The 25,000-nt window shown below is 45.4% G+C and overlaps 6 protein-coding genes across 7 annotated transcripts in view; 1 reads left to right on the top strand and 5 right to left on the bottom strand.

Moving 5' to 3' along the window:
• Positions 1-3,640, bottom strand: part of LOC126556319 (growth factor receptor-bound protein 2) — a 34,677-nt gene extending 31,037 nt beyond the window's left edge. The window contains exon 1 of the mRNA XM_050211564.1: positions 3,520-3,640. Coding sequence (XP_050067521.1) covers positions 3,520-3,597 — 78 coding nt within the window. The 5' untranslated portion in view covers positions 3,598-3,640. The remainder of the gene's footprint in view (positions 1-3,519) is intronic.
• LOC126567447 (RNA cytidine acetyltransferase) overlaps positions 1-25,000 on the bottom strand; it is a 617,063-nt gene that overhangs the window by 143,451 nt on the left and 448,612 nt on the right. The window lies entirely within an intron of this gene.
• LOC126568770 (copper-transporting ATPase 1) overlaps positions 1-25,000 on the bottom strand; it is a 342,507-nt gene that overhangs the window by 119,258 nt on the left and 198,249 nt on the right. The gene's annotated exons all lie outside the window — the stretch shown is intronic.
• LOC126556104 (cholinephosphotransferase 1) overlaps positions 1-25,000 on the bottom strand; it is a 257,829-nt gene that overhangs the window by 51,539 nt on the left and 181,290 nt on the right. The window lies entirely within an intron of this gene.
• LOC126568758 (Fanconi anemia group D2 protein homolog) lies at positions 13,750-19,970 on the top strand. Its single transcript, XM_050225364.1, has 3 exons — positions 13,750-15,344; positions 16,431-17,455; positions 18,084-19,970. Exons 1-3 carry the CDS (start codon positions 13,751-13,753, stop codon positions 19,968-19,970), a joined length of 4,506 nt encoding a protein of 1,501 aa, XP_050081321.1. The 5' UTR covers position 13,750.
• The window catches only part of LOC126559926 (low-density lipoprotein receptor-related protein 6), a 44,846-nt gene continuing 42,337 nt past the window's right edge, over positions 22,492-25,000 (bottom strand). The window contains exons 3-5 of the mRNA XM_050216089.1: positions 24,721-24,881; positions 24,164-24,439; positions 22,492-24,079 (exon numbers count right to left, since the gene is read on the bottom strand). Of these exons, the coding sequence (XP_050072046.1) occupies positions 22,540-24,079; positions 24,164-24,439; positions 24,721-24,881 (1,977 nt within the window). The 3' untranslated portion in view covers positions 22,492-22,539. The remainder of the gene's footprint in view (positions 24,080-24,163; positions 24,440-24,720; positions 24,882-25,000) is intronic.

The following is a 25,000-nucleotide window of genomic DNA, read 5'->3' as shown; positions in this document are numbered from 1 at the left end:
AATCGAATTCGAGACACTTGCTGCAGTTGACGGTTCAGGAGTCTAGATGTTTGCTGCACGTTTTATTGCAGCTATCAGCTGTCAAATTGACAGATCACAGCTAGTGTTTTGTGGACAAAAATCATTTCTCGCTTCTTACAACTATTATCTCTACCAGCATCGTTTAAGAACTTTGTTTTCGCTGGAAAAAGATTCGTTTGGTGACAAAAGTGTTCTTTTTGCATTATTGTAACACGTACAAGGTACAATACACATTGATAATGATTGAGGAAGGTTCAGTACTGACGCTTTCTTTATATTTTTGTTACTAGACAACAACATGACAGCCTTGGAGGAAAACTAAGAAAGCAAATAATCCATGATTACAAGAGGGGAAACATAGATATTTGTGGACAATAGAGGTTCTAGACAACGCCACGGTCCACGGAAGAAAGGACACCTATGATCGTAAAAAAGCATAAACAAGGATCCTTTCCAAACTTCGTTCTGTTTGCTCAACCTCATATTGACTGAGATGTACAAAAATGTCGGACGGTTCTGTTCAGTGATGAGTCGAAGTTCAACATCTTTGGAAGCGACGGGATTTGCCGTGTACCGTCGATCCACTGGAAAACGCTTAGATTCACGTTACTGTCAGAAGACGGTGGAGCATGGCGGAGGCAATGTAATGGTCTGACGATGTTTTTCTTGGACCAATTCATCAAATCGATGGAATAATGAACCGTTTCATGCACAATGACATCCTGAAAAATGTTATGTTACCTTATGCTGATTGGAATATGCCATTAAAAAGGACATTCTTACGAGACAACGATCCCAAGCACACCGCCAAAGTGGTCAAACAGGGGTTTAAGGATAATGAAATCATGGTAATGAACAATCAACCCTACAGAACAGAGAACCAGTGAGGGATCGTGAATCAGTGATCAATTGTTTGCACAAATCAAATGGGTTGTTTTGTCCAATACTGTACATATGCCGCGTTGTGTCACACACTAGTGAGTGATTCGGTGTGGGGAGGTGTGTGACACATAAATATGCAAATTACAGTTTTTTGCACGTTTTAATTGACGATTGTCGGCATATACTGTTTTCAACGAGCATAAGCAGGTGATGATAGCAAGTTGATCATATGTGAAATTAAATCGTCAATAAGTCATCAGGCTAAAGGTGTGCCACTTGCTACAGATTATTGCATGGGCATAATTTGGTGGCAAAAAAAAACCATTACATTACATTGAAAATAATAGAGCGATCAAATACCTTCTAGTTACCTCATTTGACGACGCATGACGCATCCATCCATCGCTCCGGCAGTGCCCATGGCAAAAATGGGAGAATTGGATTGTTTTTGTTCGTCTTTTCCTTCCTCCCCTTCCCCACTGTGCGCTCCACTCCCACCAATGAGTTAAATAGACTTTTAAATTGGATCCTCGAGGTTGTTTTCAATTGTTTGGCCCGGGTAGTCAGGGTTTGCTGTTTGCACATGACCTTTTCGGGCCGTTTTTCCTATGCTTTTCTGCTGGCCCCAATGCGCCCCAACGCGTACGCACACACACACAGTTACAAAAACCGGACTCTACGTCATCGGCGGCAGTGTGTGCAAAATTCGCAACAAATAACAACCGTGCTGGACGACGGAAGAAGAGACGGCTCTTCGCAGCAGCAGCAGCAGCATAGCGAAACGATGAGTCATGGAAGGTTTTTGTGTGTAGATACGGATTTCTCCACTTTCCGTATCAGGCAAAGGAAGGTGGCTTACTGTGCGCGTAAAGTCCATAACTCGAGGAAGTGTGTCCATTTCATTGTTATGAAGGAATAAAAGCGAGAAAAAATTAAATATTTACCCCAACAAGGGTACTATCGTTTGACGTATTTCGATGCAATGTTTGTATATAGTTTGCGCGCGTATTGAAAAAAGTAATAAAATTACAATATAAAATCTTAGTCTTAGTGGCCTGGTCGTTGTAAAGAAAATTTTGTTTTCAAATTCTCGACTATTTCTGGATTGGAAATTTCTATAATTTTATTTTAATTTTATTTAGCTCCGAGATGAAGGCTCTTAGCCGTATGGTAAAATTTTCTGCAACTGTCCGAGAAGCATGCAGCACGCGCCCTCATGCTTCAGCATGAAACCCGTCAGAACTGCGGAAAACTAAAAACGACTGAGGAGACAGCAGACCCTTCTCTTCCAGGACAAGAAGCGCCGCTTTGAAGAGTCAGTTGAAAAGCTCTCTCAGTCGGGAGACGCCCGCTCGTTTTACAGGAGGTTGAAAGAGGCACGGAGTGGATTTGCTCCTAAAACCGCGATGTGCCGGGACGCAGACGGAAATCTCCTGACAGACGAGCGGAAGTTGATCGAAAGGTGGAAGTGTTACTTCGAAGGACACCTGAACGGAGCAGAGACAGGAGCGGTTGGTGCAAGTAGCAAAACAAGCCAACAGCAGCAGCAACATCAGTGATAGCAACAGTGCAGAAGACGAAGTGCCTCCGCCATCTCTGGATGAGGTTGCCAGCGCCATCAAGCAGCCTAAAAGCAACAAGACTGCTGGTAGTGATGTACTGGCGTCTGAGCTCTTCAAGATGGGGCTAGATCTTCAACTGGAATGGAATGCTCGATCTATCGTGCCATTTCAGTCCTTAATGCCGCCTTTCACACCCTGTCCCAGATCTTGTTCTGCAGACTTGCCCCCCTTGCTACAGATTTCGCCGGCAGCTACCAAGCAGGGTTTTGTTGGAGGCAAATCCACTACCGACCAAATCTTCACTCTTCGGCAGATTCTCCAGGAGTGCCGTTCCGAGGAATCGTGCCTACTACGGCCTTCACCGTATGTTGAGATCCAGAAGACTTCCGAGACCGCACGAAATGTGAGATATATCGCACATTGATTCGCCCGGTGGTCCTATATGGCTACGAGTCTTGGACGGTCCGAGCGGAGGATGCAAACGCTTTTGGCGTGTTTGAGCGTCGCATCCTCCGGACCATCTTTGGCGGTGTGTTCGAGCATGGAGTGTGGAGGAGAAGGATGAACCACGAGCTGGCTGAGCTATACAGAGAACCAGACATCCTGACGGTAGCAAAGACCGACTGGATACGATGGCTGGGGCATGTTATGAGGATGCCGGACTCATGCCCCGCCAAGAAAGTATTCGTCAGCGACCCCCAGTTCCGCACGAGGCGTCGGGGAACACAGCGAGTTCGTTGGCTGGATCAAGTGAAGGAAGACCTGTCGGAGATCGGGTGCCTACATGGATGGGAAGCTGTAACCACCGATCGAGTTTCCTGGAGATCTGTTGTTGACCGGGCCATGTCACGACGACGCGCTCTTCTAAAGAGCAAACCAACATGAGTGAGTGAGCAGCTCTCGTACGTAGGTAAGCTCTCAACATCATTTATAATTGCTGGGCAATCAATCAACCAAAACAGTAAACCGATCATTGAACACCGTCTGCCCAGCTATTGTACAGTATTGTTTTGCAAAAGCCAACATACGATTATTGATAACCTTTCCTACTCACCTTTAAAACTTGGCTCTTTCTGAAGCTCAGCTCATCATCCGCTGTGGCGTTAAAGTCATGCTTTGCGACGGCTTCCATTTTGTGGCTGTGGCGAGATCCTACCAGCTATAGGCGTTTTAGTAAGTAGAAATCTTGTGGCACTGTCTCTGCTTTACGCGCGTTGCTTTCTTTCTTATCTACGGGGTACCCGTCAAAACAAACGCTGGATCGCTGGTGGATCGTGTTTTTTCGTTTTGTTTTCTCAGATACGATTGTATAAAACGCTTTATCGAAACCACCAAACAGTGGCCTTTTAAATCATTGGGGCTCGCTTATACCGGAAACGATCACCGTTGCTTCATGGACGTGTAAAACTCAGCAATGGAAGATATGCATCGAACCACCTCTCACGCACTATTTCTTAGCAAACATTCGTATAGGTGCACCTGATACACACACACTCACACACACACACACACACACACTGCACACAACGAACAATTTGCTAACCCACAAAATGCATTCTTTTACTGAATGCGCTTTTCCGCTATTGAATATTCTCCTTCTTCACTGATTTGTTGCACTTACTTTCTGCTCTTTTTGTTAAAAAAAACCGCACGCAGTTACGCACGTGTACACAAACAACACCACTGACACAAATACAAACACACACACGCGCACACAGCAGGTCTCGGTGACGGGCCTACTAAGGATAACTTATTTTTAACTAATTTTTTCCACAAACTGCACAGCAATTACGGGGCGACGATGATGACACACGCGGTAAAAACAGACATCACATAGACACTGTTCACATTAGGTCACAGTAAAGCTAGAGATAGAGAGAGATAGAGAGAGGGATAGTAAAATAAAAATCTATTTCATCGCAAACAAACACTAATCGTGGTTCGTGGCGCACGGCTCACACCCAAGTAAGTAAACAATCAAAAATAACACCACCCCGGAGGAGGCTGTGACGTCATTGCAGGCTTCGTTCGTGCCCGCACACACTGGACAACGTGATTTTTATTATTCTAATACAGAAATAAAGTTTGCAAAACTTCCGCGGCACGGCAAATGACATCGACCGGAAGTTCACACACAACCGAACATTGTTAACGCATACACAGAGCTGTCTAATACACACACACACACACGTGAGGAAAACGGCGACGAACGAACCGAGAGCCATCACTCCCCGATGACGTCACCTGCGTCTTGCAATAGAACGGTTCTCGATGCCGTCGTTAGTGTTCACTTACTAAATCTTTAACTTGTCTCTACTTGTAGCGAAGAACGTTAATTCGCTCCTTTCACCTTCCCTGGAAAGCACCTTTTGAGTTGTGTGTGTGTGTGTGTGTGAGCACGATTTGAGGAAGAACACACCGTGTCTACTATCTATTACGACAGTCCGAAAACAACAAACCACACGCTAGATCCTTGCGATACGGGGATGTGGCGCCCGCATACAGTTCTCTTCTCACCGTTCACACTCACTTTTCTTTCTCACGGATGAAAAACGAGGCAAACAACACACGCAAAGCTGCGGAGAAATAATCGCCGGTGAGATGTTGTGTGTAGGTGCGAGTTGATGAAGCAATTGTGCCGCACTTGAAACAATAAATTTAAGAAACTTTTACATTTAATTTGTAGTCAAAATGTTGCATTATTTTAGCCATTTCCGCCTAAAAGTAACCTTGCGGTGAGTGAATCTCATATCTCGCGCGCGGTTGCCTCTCGTGGATGTATTTTTTCCACTTTTTTGCATTAATTTGCCTTATCACGCACTCACTGCTCACTGAATGGTAAGAGCGGAAGAGATGCAAGAATGTTTGCCCGTTTGCTCTCTTTCCCACTCCACATTTTCCACATTCCATTGAACTCCGAACTTGCAACTACTCGCAAATACCCACACACACACACACACAAACCGAAACCAGAGGGCACTGTCAGTTGTTTTTTTTTTTTTATTCACACACCCCCAACACAAAGCGCTGAGGGTGTTGCCCCCAAGATGCTCATGTACTTCTATTGCCCGCTTCCCTTCGCATAGTTCGTGGACTGTTATCAGCGCCGTGCGATACTGGAACGAGAAGCATGGACAATTTCACTCTCACTGCCTTTTTTGGCATCACAGTCGTCTTCTCCACAGATTGTGGGAGAAGTATTAGGCGCCATGCGCCTCCTCTGATCGATAGGAAAATAGATGTTATAAAACACTGTCCGTGAATTTGTTGTATTCATTTTTGCCAACGTTTTTTTTTTGTCCTTATGCTTCATCTTTGGAATCGTCTTCTTTTTTTCTTAGCAGAACGGCATTCTAGGTCACGCCGGTTACCTAACGGCTAACTAGACTTGCTGATATCACGTAGTTGGATGCTCACTACGGGGGAAAATCCGAATGGGGTTTGAATTCCGGTCCTGCCGTGCCGTGAAGAACGGCTCTGGCATGTGAAGTAGTGGTGGGAACTACGGATTTGATTCATGAATCCACTCCGATTCCGACGTATGAGACCCGGATTTAACTCCGTAAAAATCTGGAGTTAACGGCACTGGAATTCACTGCAGCATCAACTGAAGGTTACCCTCAGGGACTCAGGGAAAAATGGGGATTTACCCATCACTAATGTGAAGACCAGCACCGCTACTGACTGATTCTTTACCGTGAGAAAGGATGTTTTTGTAGTCGAATTTCGTTTGAAACAAGACCGACCGGTTCGGTTCAATATTTACGATCATCTTACAAAAAATGATCGTAAAGCCGCAAAGGATATCGTTTTCGTTTATCTGTCCTTTCATTTATTTTTTAGGATTTTTTTTTCGATTCCACTTACTACTACTGGCTTATGGCGCAGAGCGCTTCGTGCTTTTCATTCCAGTAATAAACGGGAATTTCTTTCAACAATATTATAATAACGAATCTGAGAAGTTGGAACAATTTCCATTGCAGCATAAGGTCCAATAATTCTTCTTCTTCTTTTTCTTGACTTAACGACCTTCTAAGGTCAAGCCGGTCGTCTTATGGCTTACTAGATTCGTTCATACCACGTAGTTATATAGTCAGTTCTAACTACGGGGGGGACGGTCCGGATGGGATTTTAACCCCGGTCCTGTCATGTCCATGGTCCAAAAGGGAAAAAATTGGGCCTAAAATTAAAAAAATCGGTTGATCGAATTTTATTTGTCTGGATAATGGTTGGATAACGACTAGATTATTTTACTGTTCATAAAAATCCTGTTGGGCGGTTCGGTGCTGATGACGACAGCGGGGTCGGTCTTCACAAGACAGGACTGAGATTCAAATCCCATCCGGACCGTTCCCTTGTAGCGAGGACTGACTAACCAACTACGTGGTACCAGAAAGACAAGTAAGCCACTAGATGGCCGCCGTAACCTAGAAGGACGTTAAGCCAAGAAGACGAAAAATCCTGTAGAAAAGGTCCTTTTTAAAAGAATAAACGATACATTGTGATGAAGCTGGAGCACTCGTTGTATGCTGATTGTATATTTTAATATTAAAAAAAAAACACTACAGCAAGTAGAATTATAGTGAATTATATTATTGCAAATAAAGGAACCCCGTGCCAGAACCAGATTACAGGTTTTTTGGATAGATTTAGACAAGTGCGAGGCATTTCTAGACAACGCTCAAGATGAACTGGACAGCGGGTAGGTTGAACTGGACAACCGTCGCTCTTTCTCGACAGTGGTTGAACTGGACAAACGCTAGGTTGAAGTGGACAATCGTCCAGTAGAACTGGACAGTCATATTTGAAATGGGCTAGAACGAATTGTGAGAGCAATTTAAATATATCAACTTGAGGAAGTTGGAAGAGACGTTGAAACGTAAAGCGAATCTTTCATCACGCTTTCCCATTCACCGACGGTTCCAACTGTCCTTCATAGCAATGTGCGTAACGATCAGCAAGGCGGGTGGCATTCGTCTCATTTCACCGATAAATTTTCACCCTTTTTTCAAGCTCGCAATGATATCATCATCGAAAGCTGGCGAGGTTTCAAACTTCAAAACCACCTTTGAAACAATGCGTTCCACCCTCCGGAGGAGGAGGAGTGCTACGTTTTTCCCCTTCGCCGAGTAAATGATAGTGGTAGTAGTAGGCCGTGTAAAAATCAAGCGGTGGAAAATGTTCATCCAAAAATCAGGAAAAACTCCTATGTACACCATCGTTCGCTGGTCGCAGCAACACTAGGCGTTTACATTGTTAGCATCGTCGTCAGCCGAGTCTCGCCAAGTAAATCAATATAGTACGTGTGTGTGCGTTTAAAAATGTGCATGCGTGTGTGTGTGTGCTTAAGATACACATTCGGAAATTCAGTATGAGCTAACCGGCAAACGTAGCTAAAAGGTTATAAGATACGTTTGCTGGTAAGCGTACAGCGGGTGAAAAGGCGAAACAAGAATCTAATCAGATTTTAAAAATAACCAGCCAGCACAGCCGCGCGAAAATATACAGAAACACTGGGCACGACTTTTACCAAGGTTTTTCCACCCGGCGTTGAATGAACGAGTCAAAGGTTGTCTTTCTATCTCACCTACACACACACACATCCCCATAACACACAAGCACACCCGGCTAAAACAAAAGGAAACCGAAGCATATAGGAAGAGGGAAAAGTTTTAAAAAGTAGGCTGATTTTTCGCATTCGTTCGTTGTGGTTCAAAGGGAGTAAAGTGAGGAGGTGGAAGTAGGAAAGGAAAAAAAACCATTGTGCGAAAAGGAAGTTGGGGCGGGTGGTTTTCGATGGGTGGGTGTTAGCAATAGTTGAGTCACTTCGCTTCGACAATGAAATAATAATAGGTAATTGGGAAAGTTTTGTTGGCCTTCTTTTTTTTTTTTTGTTTTGTCTTTGCAAACAATTTTCCCTTGGTGTACGGAAAAATGTGAGTTGAAGTGACAACTGAGGTTGAAGAATTTTGTTTGAAAAAAAAAGGCAAATACACAATCAAATACTAAGTTGGGTAACTGGCAAAAGTATGTGCCACATTGTCATCAATTTAATGTTTAATAATAAACGAAAATCTGATAACTTGCGAGACTTGCTGATACCACAGTTGAATAGTTAGTCTTCGCTACGGAGGTTTTAAAGGAAAAGTTAATGATGGAATTTTAATCCCAGTCCTACCGTTGTCTGAACATACAGAAATTCGCACAATATAAAGGAATTTTTGAATTATTTAATGAAATTTCGTTCGTTCACTTTGCACTCATGTAGTGGAATCTTGCGTTTAGTTAGGGGAGATTGTCAAACCTTATGTGGAAGCGTTTATTATTATCCTTATACAATATCCTCGTAAATGATGCAACAAATCAATTGTATGGGCCAAAAACCCTGCACTAAAATCAAATTTTAGGACGGTTGTTGTGTTACATTTGAAAGCATTAGGAGAATACGACCTAACATTCGCGGGAAGAAAATGAGGAATGGTCTTTTACAACAAGTCAAAAAATTACAGTATGATTTCAATAATTGCCAATTAGCTGGCTGATACAATTCCATTGGACTGTGTTTTTCCTTACAAGACATTTGTTATTCTCTTGCTGTTAAAAGATATATTTTCTTGTAGCTCTCAAGAATAGCAGGAAGATACATTGTTTATAGCATGAGATTCTTCTGCTTTGCCCATTTTACTTCTAGGATGGGGCCGCCCAGTAGCTAAGAAGGTATCGGCATCGGTCTTTCCAAACATCGTAACTACAGTACTGGACAAAACATGTGCAACCAATCAATCCGAATCATGAAAATCTACATTGAAGGTTTAAAATAAGAAACAGCACTTTTCGTGTTTATTATAATATAAACTGGTTGTTTGCAAGATTTAAATTGGATTTCAATATTTCGTTGCAAATCCTTTATTTTCAATTACAGCTTTGCATCTGCGAGGCATAGACACGATCAGTAGGCCAATTAGGTTTGGTGGAATTGCTGCCCATGTCCTTTTGATTTGTGCAAACAACTGATCCTTGCGTCGAACTTCACGATCAATTCGCTGATTTACGATCTCCCAGAGGTTCTCCGTAGGGTTCCAGATCCAGAGATTGGAGCGACCAGTTCATTACCATGATTACATTACAATAATGCAAAAAGAACACTTTTTCAGTAATGATGCTGCTCTTCTCCACCAAACACTCACTGTGATCTGTCAATTTGACATCTAGACTCCTGAACCGTCAACTGCAGTAAGTGTCTCGAATTACATTTCAAAAAATTGAAATTTGCTGATCCTTTTTATGATTGCTCTATTTGAGTTGCACATGTTTTGTCCAATACTGTACATCAATCAATCTGTTTGGTCAAGACAGACGCCGCTACCGATTCGATCACCAGATTCTAAGACCCCCCAAGTCCCCAAGTCCCCCTCATAGGATAATTTTCTTGTTCCGAATATACTGCAGAACATGTTTTTTTAGATTATGCTGGCTGACGTCATCAATAAATTCGCAATTTGTTGCAGGGAGAACCCCAAAACCAATTTGCCATTGTATGGGGATTCTTCGTCATCGTCGTTAACAATTTTTGGCTATTTAAAGTCTCTTTTTATAGCCAATAATAAGCTATTCACATACCAATTTTCCATCTTAAATACCATCATAATATATATTTTTTAGCAGAATCAAGATTCCATATTCTTGAGGTGGGAGATTTCACCACATGACCACTTTCATTTTGAGTCAAATTTTAAGAAAATGCAAACGAACACAATTGTAAATTATTTAAAAACGAGAGTTCTTAGCGTGTCACAGTTATGAAGAACGTTTTTCAATTCTTTTCCCCCCTATCCAATAACTTTGTCTGCCTCTGTTCGACTGCCGATGATAGGGTTGTGTGGTCTTGCCACATATGCCTACCAACTGGATGTAATCGAGCGTGTGGAAAGCCTGACCCGAAGTTGGTGAAACAAATTCGATCAGTTATTTATAGCCCACCAACCAACGAACCGTCCCGGCAACATGTGGTTCGCCGGGCCCGGTCAGAAGAAGAACTTTAAATCCTTCCCCCAACCCCAAAGCAAGTTGGCCGCGTTTGAGCATTTGTAAAAACAAACATTTGCACAACAATTGCTAAGGGGCACACGGCTTATGGGTTTCGCCTGTGGTCCATATCCCGTCTTCCGGAACCTCCACCGCCCACACCGAGTGCTCTGATTTTGATTGGAAATGTTTGCTAAAAATAAAACCCAATCTTAGGGAATCGATTATTCAAAAAGATTTCCTCAACCAAATGTATTTTGCATACAACAAAAAGACTGTTTCTCCTGAAGTGACTCTGCTGGGTGGGTCTCGCGAAATTTTAAACCCTCCAAAAGAGGAAAATGCGGTTCAAAGCGCAAAGTAAACGGTGTGCATCCAGCAAACATAATTGAGATCACACACATACACATGGTTGTGTTAAGGAACAAGAAAAAAAAACCCAAAAAAAATGGAACCTAACCTTCTCATGCATAACCTTCCTCAGACGCTAATGTTTGTGGGGAGAATTTAAAAAATGTAAGCAAAAATAAAAGAAGATGCACTTTAGAATGTGGAGAAGGATGCGTTGGGAACAGGTTCACCGCGAGCTCTCTCCTTCTCTTTCTTGTTGCCCTTCGCTTTCTTTTCAGCGCCCTACGGTGTAGTATTGCCTTCGGCTATTTAGGGGTTGAAAGTTGATGCAAATCTCTCGGGATAGTCCGGCCATGTGAGAGCTTCATCGTCATCATCAACGCCAACGCTGATGCTTATGTCCCGGCGGGTATATGTTGCCTTACTTTTCAGAGCATATATTCAATGTGGTTTCTGGTGCAGCACAACATCACACACACACGCGCGCGCGATTGCTTATGCATGCACCCACATATGTACATGTCACATGCACACACACCATGTCGCGCATCGTGTTCTGTACGGTCATAATCATATTTAGAAGGGGGCTGTGCTTGCGATGTTCAATTCGTTCCCGGACACTCCTGATGCATTCTTTTGCCTTTAATGCCTTAGATAAAGCATCGGTACGACATGAAGTCGCCAAAACCCGTTTCGGGAGTGCTTTACAAGCCGGCAAAATTTTGTTCCGATAACGAAATGAAAAGAAAAAATACATTATGGTGTGTTTACACGCGTGCCAATGTCAATTTCCTCCAGTTGCTTGATATGATTTCATGTTTGCCTTCCCTTTTTCTTATAGCCTGAATTATAGAACGCCACCAAAGATGGACGGAATGTGAAGCATGAGGGTGTAGGAAAGGGGGTAGGGGGAGGGGAGGGTGGATGGAAAATACCGTCAATAAGCCGCATCTATGATGATGGTGGACCTTTTCTCAGAACCCTGTACGCACGCACACACGCTTACCAGTATGTGCAGTTCGTGCTCTTGCTCTCGTGTTTCTGTTTCTCTCTCTCTCTCATGTTTTTACGCTCCGAGCGCGACTCACTGTACTGCGAGAGCTATCGTGCCGTCGAAATTGCTGGAACAAAAAAAAACTACAAACCATTGACATTCATCATGTATGCTGCCGATTTAAAAAAAAGGTTGCTAGACAACTCGTCTTGAACTTGTTTTTTTTGGTTGCTTTCACACGTGAAAGAACAATTGCGCTTACGCATAAAATTAAGCAGAAACTGTTCTCCCTCTGGTCAGAGGCAGCCCTTCGCTCGCTCGCATCACTGTGATTTTTTTCACCAATACACCAGAGATTTTACATTTTTCGGAGGGGTTTTCCCTGATTCACCAACACACACCGGGTGCGTGCACACCGGAATCACCGTTTAGTCGAATTTTTGGGATTTAAAATTATCTTGCACCCGCAGCACGGTACGCTACCGGGGCATCGGGCAAAGGCAAAGACGTGAGGTGAAGTCACGGAGGGCACAGAACCAGAATCGGTGCACTTCTCTCGCTCAACGCACGATGTCACCCACACGCACAATCCTTCTTCCATCGCACACACAACCCTGTACACCGCACCCCACCCAACACACACTGCACACCACGGGCAGCGCACCCAATCCAAAGCCACCCTACGTTTCACAAGAAAGCACCGAAAAATGTGAAGAGTACGGTAAGAAATTCTGTCTCCTCCCTCACGTGCGGCGCGTTAGTATACGGCAACGGGTGTTTAGGGAGTCGATATGGACCGTACTGTGCGACGCACAATGTGTCGAACGTGCACCGTTACCGTTATTGCTACTTATTCACGATGCACTCACGGTCAAAACTAACGCTGACGGAAAAACACAACGCAACGAAAAACGGCTCGATAGACGGACACACACGAAAAAGGCGAGCGGGACGAGAACGTTGTCGCTTTTTTGCTAAAGCGAACAGACGGAAAGGTTGGTTCAGGTGGGTAAGTTTGACAGCGGCATTTAGGCTGAAGGCTCGTGTCGTCGTGACAAGCGATGTCCGTGTGCAGTAGCTCTTCAATATACGCTATCGATCGGAATCGAGTGCTAATCGCCTATAGGGCCTATAATTTCCTCGTAGCATAACTGTTCCAGTTTACAGCAGACTAATGCAGCCTCAATCAATAATTTAAACAATTTAATGTCACTTGAAAGTTGCACTCTAATCATACAAACGGCAAAAGAAGTCCCATCCTATTCAGCTGCCGTAAAAAGCACATTTACCTTGTACCTATTTTCAGCAGCCTTATAAGGAAATCATAATTTTTTTTCGTAAAAACGGCCTGGCCGTATTGACTTATGAATACCACGCAGTGAGGTAAGTCAGTCCTCACTACGGGGAGACGGTCCGGATGGGATTTGAAGCTCGGTCCTGCCGTTTGAAGATCGGTGCCGCCGTCGCCTACAACACCGGGCCGCCCCGAATAATAAATTATTTATCGGTGTTTTTTGCAAGAAAATGCTCATAAACTTGATTTGGCGTAGGGAACATTTGATAGAAGGGAAGTAAACAAACGTAAACAATTGAATATTTCAAAACAACCGTTATTCTTGGAGGGTTTAAGTTGTTAGGATGTGTTTTGATGCATCTCTTACGTATTTTACTATTTCCCTATTTTAACTTCCTTATTCTTGATTTGCAATTTAATATTTAGATATTTATTTTTTAAATAAATTCTAAACATTAAATTTGTTTTTCGTAGGACGAACCCTGCACGCCCCTTTTGACATTCAAGCGCTGTCAAACATTTAAATCCCACCAAAAATTTGAAAACACACAATTGTGCGCGCTACCGGTCTTGACTACGGTGGTCGTGTAATTTCTCGCGTACCTAAGTCAAATCGTCCACATGAACGAAGCTTACTCACAGGCCAAACGGCGCCGGCACGCCCACCAACCCGCAAACGAACGTGGCCAAAATGAGAACGAAGAGGACGACTTTTTTGGCAGCCAATTTTCCGTTCCGGCTTCCCAGGCCGCTAGCCAGCGTAGGTATTTGTCGCAGCGTAGTAACCTGCAGCGATCGCAGGTGGTCAAACCGGGACGCCGACCACCGACAAACTACTACGAAAGTGTCCTGTTTATGGCCGGGCTCAGTTTGGACGAGCCGGGCGGTGTTGTGGTACTCAAGTGTGAACCGATCGTGTTTATGCACAAACTGAAGAGTGTTCTGCGCACGAATGCTGACTATCCGACGAACGTTGACCGGTTTCTGGCGGGTATCGAGACGACGATGAAGGATCGTACCTGTTTTCTGAAGCTGCTCGAATGTTGCCAGGTTGTGCCGGGTGGGGCGTACGATGAAACGATGCAACCCGTCCGGAAGCCTGTGCAGGAGAGTTTGATGAAGATGTTCTTGCTGGTGGACTTTCTGCAGCTGAAGTTGATCGAGCTGCTGTTCGGATACTTGATGCGGGAGCTCGGTACGGGTTCGGCCGTGGATGGGGAGATCGTTGAAGATTCGATTGTTGGTTTTGTACTGTCGCAGCTGAAATTTATAGACCACGTCCAGAACGGTGAGCTGGTGTTTGAGAAGGTATTTGAACTGTTAGCGAAAGCGAACCGCAATCCGGTGGTGTTTGATGAGATCATCTTCAGCCTGGAGGATGTGATCGATGTGTCGAAGCACGACGATGCGCTTGCCCGGCTGGTGAAGCTACGACCCCGTCCTCAGGATCTGATTACACCTAGCACGGTGGAGGTGTTTACGGGTATGTGCTTGAGTGTTCAAACGCTTGAGCTGCTCCGCCGAAAGGTGGTCCAGTATGTGGCGGACGGATGTCCACTACGATATTACCCATCGCTCGTTAAAATGCTTCTCAAATTTAATCGTACCGAGCCGCTGGAAAACATCACCGAAATCGTCCGACAAGTTCGTCGTCTGCTCGATACGACTGCTAACGGGGAAACTTGGACGGCAACCTCTTCTACCGCGGACGATTGTGCGGATCAGGTGCTTCGATCGATCCAACAAGCAATATCAGCTTCGGCACAGCTTTACGACGCATGGATAACCGTCATTCGCCAGTTACCGAGTGCCGAGGATCATCTTCCCATCGATCTGCTTCTGCTCACCATCGCTACCACGATTAACGAGGTAAAAGCTCCGCGTATTCGCAAACTAGCGATCAAAAAGATCGAGCAACAATTCTTCACCGATGCGCACACGGACCTGCTAGTTAGTGGATGCTTTCATCGGGTGCTACAAACGCATCTCGACGGATTTCTGCAGCTGATCGAGTGTTGCACACGTGAAAAAAACGAGCGTGTGTGCGAGTTTGGTGTAGCCGCCATGAGCGCACTCTTCTCGCTCGATCAAACCGTTATTGCAACGGACAATCGGGTTGTGCTGAGCAAAATCGTTGGATTCATATGTGAAATGGCGTCGGCGAATGTTACGAGTCGGAATGATTTTCTTATCGGGCGATGCATTGGCGCGTTGCGTAAGTAAAAGAGAGCGAAAGCGCTTTTAACCTTTTGTTTCAATGACCAACCACTAACCACGGTTATGGGGTTTCATTTTTATTTTTCAATAACATTTAATATAATCGAGATAATTAGCTTAAAACTTCTAGAATGCCTAGAAAAACAGTGTTTGCAGCAGGATGTTGCCTACTTATAAGCGTGATAGATCCCAAAAAAGGGTGCCCAAGGGCTAGAATGGAATCGGTAGTGTGATCCGTGACCTAATGGAGCAATTCGGTTTCACCGATAACGCACGTCATATATTAGAAGCCCAAGGACGTAAATCCTGAGTCCAGTAAGGAGTTAAATTTGGTCGCTATGAAACTATTTTTAAAATCCAAAAGAGGAATAATTGGGGAACCAAATCAGCCTCTAGCTTGTGGCAATGAAACATCTGATCTAATATTCCATTTTTACATAGTTTTCGATTTTCTAAATGGCCGTCTTGTCGCGTATGGATTAAAAACCATTTTAAAGCGTTCATAAAACGATTAATTTTGGATTTATTTTTTCGAGACTAATTGATAAATGAAAGATAAGTGTGAAATGACAATGAAAGCTAATTCAGCTTTAAAAAAATATGTTTAAGTAAATATGTTCGCCCAAATTTCCGCTAAGACTTCAAATATCTCATAACGATCATATTACATTGAATTTTTGCATATTCTCTCCCGTGATTTGGCATTATGGACGACTAATCCATGCCTTGGGGACCACCAATCGCTTTAATTTGCAGCTGAATAGTCATTTTTGTGGTAACGGTAGCTTGTTTTAGAAGCGATTCAATGGATAATCAGGCATACGGATACGGGCATAAATATAAAATGGAGGAATTTTTTAAATTCTCAGCTAGGTGTTATTGGATTGATAGTAAATACTCTCCGCTTTGTGGAAAACTTCATGCAAATACGGCGAGCAGATGAAAAGTAAATGCTTTCTTATCCGGGAAAATGCAAACTCCTATGCAAAATTTATAACCTCAGGGGTAGGAGGTTATAGCAGTAAGGGTGCATTTTTGGTCATTCAAACGAAGGTTTATACATTTTTAAATTATTTTTTTCCAGGTAAGCTACACGAATCTCATCCAAAAGAGATAGAACGTAGTGCGGAACTGCTGCTCCGCATTCTGGACATTGCACCCGAACTGACGCTGAAGCAGTACCGTCCGCTTATTAGCGTAATTTATGCTGCCGTCATTCCTTCCCGTCGAAACGATGACGATACGGAGCTGACAGCGATTCGGGACAATCTGGAAATCATCGTCAAGAAGCAGCTGATGTGTGATAACAAAGACACCAAGAGGAAGGGCATCATCGGATTGGTACAAATGGTGTACTATCTTTCGCTGGTACCAGCCGGCGCTGACGATGCACCCGAGCTTAGTTCGAGCTTTGATTCGGAGCGAACGATCGGTACGGTTAGTGACATACCGAGCGTATCCGGACGTAATCTGGCCAACCTTGTCAGTACACTGTTTCTCTCCACCAATCAGTCACCGGATTTGCTCGCTATATGTTATGATGAGTTGGCCAGCATGTTGGCACAGTCCCGTCCTCGGACAGCTCCCGCATGGGAGAAAACGTTCATCATCTGGTTGTCCGATACGATCACGATGGATTTTCAGGGTACGTTTTTGGTGGAAAACGATACACCACTGCCATCGTGGGATGCAACTGGTCCGGCAGGGATCCTGCTTGCAAGGAAATTGTGCATTAACGATACTGACGAGGAAGCCGTCAATACGGAAGCGGCTTCCATTGCAGTTAACGTTGGTGGTGGGGTGCTTGTACATGGCGGAAATCGTCATACGGCCATCAGCTATCTGGCACCGATTTTCAGATTAATGCGCACACTGCACTTTATACGGTACGGTGGCGTACTGGAATCGATCAATGCGCTGCTAGGGTGTACGCTCGTTGTGCCAGAATTTTACGGTGTTAACGAGGAGGAAGAAAGGCGCTTCTCGATCGATGTGTACGAAGAAGGATCGTGTACGCTGCTGCTGGACATTTACTTCTATCTGAGCAACTGGTTCCGGGAGTGTGTCAGCGCGTTCGTAGGACAGGAAGATGCTGGGATGCGAAGGAAGGTGAGTGTTAAACTTTTCTATACTTGAACACACGAACTCGAGAAGCCGGTGGTGAGGCAGCTTGGTGCCGATCTTCACATGGTAGGAACGGAGTTTAAATACCATCTGAATTGTTCCCCCGTAGCGAGTAGTGATGAGAATTTCGGAGAGGATTCATGAATCTACTCAGAGTCCGACGTATAAAAACCGGATTCAACTCCGGAGTAGTCCGGCGTTGTACCTGGAGTAGTCCAGAGTAATCTCCGATTTTAACTCCGGAGTGCACTACATAATCTACTGAAGGTTACTCAGGATTGCTTCGGAATGAACTGCGGTTTGCTCCGTAGTCTACTCAGGAGAAAACCGAATCCCGAAATCAAAATCGCTGCCAATTCCGGAGTAATTCCTGTGGCGCCTCCCCATTTTTTCCAAATACAAAAAATGTTTGTTCAGTAACACAACTTGTTATTAATAAATCAGATTCTCGTAGTGCGGCCTGACTATCCAACTACGTCGCATCAGCAAGTCTTGCTGATACGAAGAGCTGAGGCGCCCCCACGACATGAGCTACCGGGTTGTTAAGCCTAGAAAAAGAAGATACTCTCGAACTCTATACCTAAATACTACTTCCCATTAACCATTCCGTCAGGTTCTGCAACGCCTACATGAACTCGTCACCTTGGAGCATCGACTCGGGCGCATGCTGGAACGTATGATCGCTGACAGCGAGTACATACCACCGCTCGCATCCGACTTTATGGATCCACCAATAGCCGCGTCGAAGAAATTAAAATTTGTGGAAGCACAGCGAACCGGTCGCCCGAAAGCGGGAACACACGACAAGACGGTCAATCTGGACGCACCACTCAGCACGCAGACGGCCGCAGCAACTGCTGCACCTTGCACGGTTGGCCAGTTTAATGAGCAAAGTTTGCTGTTACGCTGTGGTTTTGCTCTTCGTCGAATGGATCCGGAGCTGGTGCGTCTGTTTACCGTGCAGCTCGTACCGGCACGTGTGCTTGAGCTTCCGGAACAGCGTGGCACATGTCTCGCGCTGGCCGAGTATCGGTTTGTGCTAGAAAACGTAACTGTTGCGTTGGAGCAATCGAGCGAAGCGGAAGGTCGCTATCAACGGTGCATGGTGGAACGTTGGCAAGAGTTTGTCGAGCGTACAGCTGTCCTGCAACAGCACTTACAGGAAGCAACACACCGTTTGCAACCCGCTTCGGTTCAGGAACTGTTGCCCTTGAAATCTTGCTACCTTTGGAGCCTTCGACTTGCAACGGCAATGCTTACGTGGAAACGATTCCGCGAGCATCGTGGACGAGCTGAGCTGGTACGGGTGTTGCGACTGCTGGTGGAGAAGCTTACCGAAAGTGAAGCTCCAACAGCGGACGATTTGCATCTGACCGAACTGGCAAAGCTGCTGCTAAAAGGACTCATCCGACAGGACGCGTGCTTTGGCGATCTTTCGATCGCGGCTCAGCTATATCGACTTGCACGTGCCATCGGTGAGAGTGTTGGTGATCGGACCAGTGCTTCCCGCTCCATAGCACGGTTTACGCGAAGCGTTCTCACTGCATCAGACATCCGTTCGGCGGACAGTAAGTCGAACCATCACTTCACGACCATTCTAGAGGGGCTAATCGATACGATCGGTCTGAAAGCGCTCAAGCAGCTTATCGTTGATATGCGACAGGATGTAAGCATCGATGATAAGATCACCAAAGCTAAACCGGGCGGAAAATCGAAAGCAGCTGAAGAACCCTCCTCCATTACAACTGTCCGCACGTTTGCATCATTCAAGCGACCACACTACGCACTAATGTTCAAAGGTTTGTGCAGAGCGTTTTTGCGAATTTTGCAAGATGAAATACGTATACGGTCTGGTTCGAGCGGAGGCGCCAACCGTCGCCTAGAGCTATGGGAAGCTGCTTGTGAAGCGGCAGGTGAACTAACGAACATTGTCAAGCGTGCACAGCAGGCAGGAAATTTTGGTGTCTATCTACGGTTCGCACAGATCTTCATCAAGCTGTTTCTCAAGAGTGGTCTACCCGCACTGGAAACCATTCTGCGCTCTTCGGCTGAGCGTGCATCGAATCTACTGTCCACACTGCAAACCACGACCCGCTATCTGCATAACGTATGCTGTCAGACGAAGGTGACCAAGGGCGCCGGTTCTTCGGCCGGCGCCCTAGCGCAGATTCCTTTCGTAAGGGAATCGGTCGAGACGCTTGTGTATCGCGTGAAAGCTGCGCTGGTTGCTAACCGCTGTTCGGCCGTCTTTTGGATGGGTAATTTGAAGAACAAAGATATGCAAGGTGAACTGATCGCTTCCCAGCAGCCTGAACCCGAATCGGATGAAGAGGAAGAACAGCAGCAGGAGGACGATGCAACGCATGGTGCGTTGCATGATGCATCGGACATTGCGGATGATCTGAGTGACGATGGTGGTGATGGTGCATCGATTGCTGGTACATCTTCAAAAACGCGGTCAGCTAGTGTGACGAAATCATCTCAGAGCAAGTGCTTTTGAGTGATATCATAAGGGGATTTTTATACATGTATAAAATGGCGCTACCTGATATATACTAAAATAAAGTAACAAACTGAGGGAAACAACGAAATGATATAGTGAAGTTCGTATAAAATTCGTAAAAATAATATTATTCCGACGCAGAAATTTCTCTGATTCTCTCGGGGGTAACCAGCTAGTGCTGGCTGAGGTCTTGGGTTAAAATGAGGGGGTTACCATATCTCTTCTAGCTATGTCTTCTTCGTCTTCTTGGCCTGCTCAGGGTTGAGCTCTTCTAGATGACATGCCCAGGTCGCCTCCATCCTCCATCCACGGCTGCGTCCGATCTCGGACAGGTTTAACTCCACTTGATCCAGCGAACAAGCTCATTGTGCTCCTCTACGCCTCGTGCCGAACGGGTCGCTGATGAGACCCGTTCGGGCTCATGCCCCACCACCAAGAAGGTGGTGGGGCATGAGCCCGGCATCCTCATTACGTGCCCCAGCCAACGTATCCTTCAGCTTATCAGCACCGCCAAACAGCTCAGCTAGCTCGTAGTCCATTCTCCTCTGGATCGCAGTAATTTTGTACAAAGTGCGCCTTCGGATTTCGATGCGTACGTTGTTGTCCGAAGTTACGATCGTACCAAGGTAGCAGAACTCCTCTACTACCTCGAGATCGTCGCCATCAACTGATAATCCGAGTCAGGCTCTATCATGATCTAAGCCTCCGGCAAGCAGGTATTTTGTCTTCGTCGCTTTGATGCTCTATCCAATCCTATTGGCCTCCGAGGCAGATGCTTGTCCGCTGGACAATTTGTGTGAAAATCGTGCCCCGGATGTCGAAGCCCGCCCTTCGCACGAGCGCCCGCGTTAGCAGCTTTGCAGTAGTAGCTTCTAAGTAAGGGTCCCATAAGAATGGGAGGCCCTGCGTACAGAGATAAGAGACTCGAATGTGTTGAGGGCCTCCTCAACAGGGAAAGAGAGCCCCGTTCCCTCCAAACACCAATTTTAATATGGATATGACATCAACATTCAAGCCGCCTAGAGTCTCCAAAGACCTTGATCCGCCACTGCCTTGCACTGCACTCCGTCCATAGTGGCCCTCAACAGCCGCACCAGCTTCCCAGGGAATCCGTAGTATACATTTTCAAAATTATGATTGATTGTCCGAAGCACAGAGGAGCCTTATTTCTTGTGATATTTATTCATTCGTCAATCGTTTCAAATACAAGCGTCGTAATAGATGGGTTACATTTCCACTCACTTTTTATTACATGGTGGTGATGGGATTTTTGTTTTAAATTTCTTCTGTTATCGTTGGTACAATATGTACAGGACAGAATTTGAGTGAATACTTAACGTAACAAAACAGCAAGTATAAGGCCGAACGAGAAACTCTACTTCCCTAACGCGATAATATATTCTCTATAAATGCTTCAAAAATTTAGTTACACATGTATGCACTTTACTCAACAATCTCATTTAAAATGCATTAAGGCATAGCTTCCTGCTTTTTTCTACATCATGCGGTGGCTCGCATAATCGTCTATAGTACACTAATAATTCTCTAATATCGTTCAGTTGTTAAACAATGCTTTGTTTCTGGACGAATTCAATGCTACCTTACAGCGACATATACACACGGGATTAGTGGGAAAGATAAAAAACCACCATTTCGTGCTCTGTACCACACAGAAAAGGATATATCTAACAGCAGGAGGAATGTCCTTCAAAGTAAAGAAGGACAAGTCAGTCTTACTAAGCAAACACAAGTGTATTTTTTTATCGCGGCCTTTTCTTTTTCGTTATCGATCATAAAACAGATCCTCGTTCTCTAGAAAGCTCTCGTTTCGGTTGGTTTGCTAATACAAAATGTTTGTTTGATGTTTTTTTTCCAAATACTTAGGCACACCACCTGGAAGACTGGGATAATTGACCCGTGTGGGAAGGTGAAAAGGTGGAGAAAGGTATTTTGTTTGTAATTTCGAACACAGGACGCGAATTACCTAACTTAAACGTTCAACTTTTAGTGTTAATTGCTTGCTGGATGAACATGAGCTTAGTAGATACGATATTTACAAAATGGCGCATGAACACGTGATCACCCCCTTACCTCTCACCACGTGGATGAAGAGTGTTGCAAGGTTGTAAAGCTAAAGCAACACACATACACACATACATACACAAAGACTTTCATTTTGGCTATGGCTTAATGGTAAATAGTTTAGTCCCTAACGGCGATTCTGGGAGGCACTTTCTGTTGGCATTCTTGTTACGTGGGGCGCGAGGAAAGGTAAGGGAAGGATGGATAACGATTTCCTGTAGTTCTTTTTTTGTTCTTACGGGCTTCTAAATTAGTCTAGTGTACAAACCTTACAGACTAACGGGAGACGACGATAGTTGGATTTGGAGTTGCATTGAATGGCACCGCATGGAAGGTGAAGGTGGACAAAATCCTATCTTCTGACGATGGGGTCTTTTGCCAGCACGGGAAACGACCTATCATCATACACTGTTTCCTCCCCTTCTTCCTCATCCTCCTCCTCCTCCTCTTCGTCCTCGATATCGTCGTCTCCGTTCTTTAACTGCTACGAGAACCCTCTCGAAGGCGAGGGTACTGGTGAAGGTGGCGGAGGAAGTGGTGAGAAGTAGGTCGAACTACGCGAGCTCGGCGACGGTGGACAGCTTTCGGGCAGCATTCCACCAATATCGCTGTGATAGTGTGATCGGGGAGTTGGTGGTGGTGGATACGGTTCCGGATCATAGCAACGTTCCTTGTACTTTCCCTGCAGTGATCCACGTCCATCGTGCCCGTGGCGTCCACTACCACTACCAACTGAGCTGCTAGTACCACCACCTGTAGTACCGGAACCATGTCCTCCACCACAACGCTGACTACGGTTGCTTTTGCTAGTGTAGTTCGAATCACTCTCATCGCAGGCGTCCGTCGAGCATGGTGTTGGTGGAGGCGGCTGATTGATGATCTTGTAATGCTTGTACGGATGATAACTACTGTTGCAGTATCGTCCGGTCGATCCGGCTGTCGTTGCTGGCGATGGTGGTGGATTTAGCGGATAGCCGATCAGGCTACTACCGTTCGTGGTGGAACTACTGGCACCGGTGATGTGATTCCGGTCATAGCTACCACCGCTCGCCCGACTATTCAGCGTGGACATACGTACCGCATCCGCCACCGAGGCTAGCTTCGAAACGCGTATATTCTTGTTAAGTCCACCCGGCGAGAGTGGAGCCGCAGCCTGATCACATTCCTTTGGCTCGAGACCACTGCCACCGGCACCGAAGCGCGTGCGGAATGTTTGCAGCAAGTACACGACAAGAAATACAACCGCCACCGCCGTCACCACAACGATCAGCAGCGTGATCTTGCTAGAACTCGGTGCCATCCGTCGATTACCGTACTCGTTACATATCTCCGGCGCTTCATCCTCACCCTTCGCACAGTGCTCATCCCCATCGCACACGTTGTGAAACGAGATGCACACCTTGCTCGTTGGACACTGGAAATCTTCCGGATTTTTACAGCAAACCGCCTCATCATACCCATCCAAACACTGCGTTGTTCCGTCACACACCAAATGCTTGTCAATACATTCGCCCGACTGGCACTTAAACTGATCACCGCGGCATGTCGGACAATCCATCTCATCCGAACGATCCGGACAATCCTTCTGTCCATCACACCGCCAGGAAGAGGGAATACACTCCTTATTACCATCCCGATCGGCCAGCTCGCTCGGAGCGGCACAGGTAAAGTGATCCGGTCCGCAGATCGGTTGCTCACCGCAACTTCGCCGATCTTTCAACAGCATCAAACCTTGTGGGCAGGCGCACACGTGTTCGCTCGGTGCATCATCAGGGGAGCCAATGCAGATGTGACTACACTCAGCACGGGCCGTGTTGCAGGTGTGATTGCGAAGTACTCGCTCGTCCGGTGTCCACACTGCCACAATATCCGTCATGTGTGGGTTCTTGTGGATTTCTACCCGCCGATTGTCGCCCTGCACCGAAATGCGCTCCATCACCGGTCGCTCATCGAGCCAGTAGATGAATCCTTCGAGGGCCGCGATCGACGATACCATGCTGATGTGCTCGGCAACCAACGTTCTCCTGCAAATGGGGGTAGTAAAGTTAGTTAAACTCTCATTATCGTTGAGAAATGAGACATGGATCTCGATATGGTTGTCAACATACACATCCTGTCCATTGATGTCCATTGTGTCGATGCGCTTGCCGTGGGCGTAAAACAACAGGTTCAGCTGTGGATCAAGCGCCAACGCCTGTATGCCTTCCAGCTTTGTGATCAATTCGACACGCTGCGAACCGTCCAGCTTGGCACGCGTAATTGATTGTGCCGATCCAACATCCGTCCAGAACAGCAGTCGTTTCATCGGGTGAAGTGCCAGGCTGCGTGGTTTCTCCGTCCGTCCAATATCCACATTACCGATGCTGGCGATATTGCCATCCAAGCTGCAGGAAGAAGGCAACGGTTAGTAAAATATGGATTAAATTTGAACTCTTGCATATTAAACTTTAATATACTTTAAAATCCTTGGTTTCATAAATTCCTTACAAGGATTCTATCGAGACTTGTTCTGATTAGTATTCCCTATCTTTCATGCCTTTAAAATGTCACTTCTGTCTATAGCGAGTAACCACTTTTTAGGCTAGCAAACCTAAAAATCCGCCCTATCATTAAATCCCCATTCACCCATCATTATTAGCTACGAATCCCAATAAACGTTACTCACGTGGTTATATTGATGGTATTTGTGTGTGAACAGCTCCAAAAGAGCAGCCGACCGATCGGATCGATTGCCATGTCGAACGGAGAGGATGTTGGATTGATCGATACTTTCGCGTTCGTACCATTATCGAAAGCTCGTCTGATGATCGGACCACGACCATCAATCTGAAATGTGAAAATAAGCAATATTATTAAAGCTTTTCTAATTGTAATGAATTTTGTAATATATATCCTGATGGAAACTACCATCGGGTAACATAGACGCCTCGCTTTTCTCAACTTAC

This window comes from Anopheles maculipalpis, chromosome 2RL (genome assembly GCF_943734695.1).
Source record: "Anopheles maculipalpis chromosome 2RL, idAnoMacuDA_375_x, whole genome shotgun sequence".
In the NCBI taxonomy this organism is placed as follows: Eukaryota; Metazoa; Arthropoda; class Insecta; order Diptera; family Culicidae; genus Anopheles; species Anopheles maculipalpis.
The sequence above is the reverse complement of the archived record's forward strand: the minus strand, read 5'-3'. Positions and strand labels throughout refer to the sequence as shown.

Bases quoted from the DNA above. Each gene is read 5' to 3' on its own strand.
- LOC126568758 (XM_050225364.1), top strand. From the start codon at position 13,751: ATGAACGAAGCTTACTCACAGGCCAAACGGCGCCGGCACGCCCACCAA. The intron at 15,345-16,430 runs GTAAGTAAAAGA...ATTTTTTTCCAG, and splicing joins GCGATGCATTGGCGCGTTGC to GTAAGCTACACGAATCTCAT. The intron at 17,456-18,083 runs GTGAGTGTTAAA...CCATTCCGTCAG, and splicing joins ATGCTGGGATGCGAAGGAAG to GTTCTGCAACGCCTACATGA.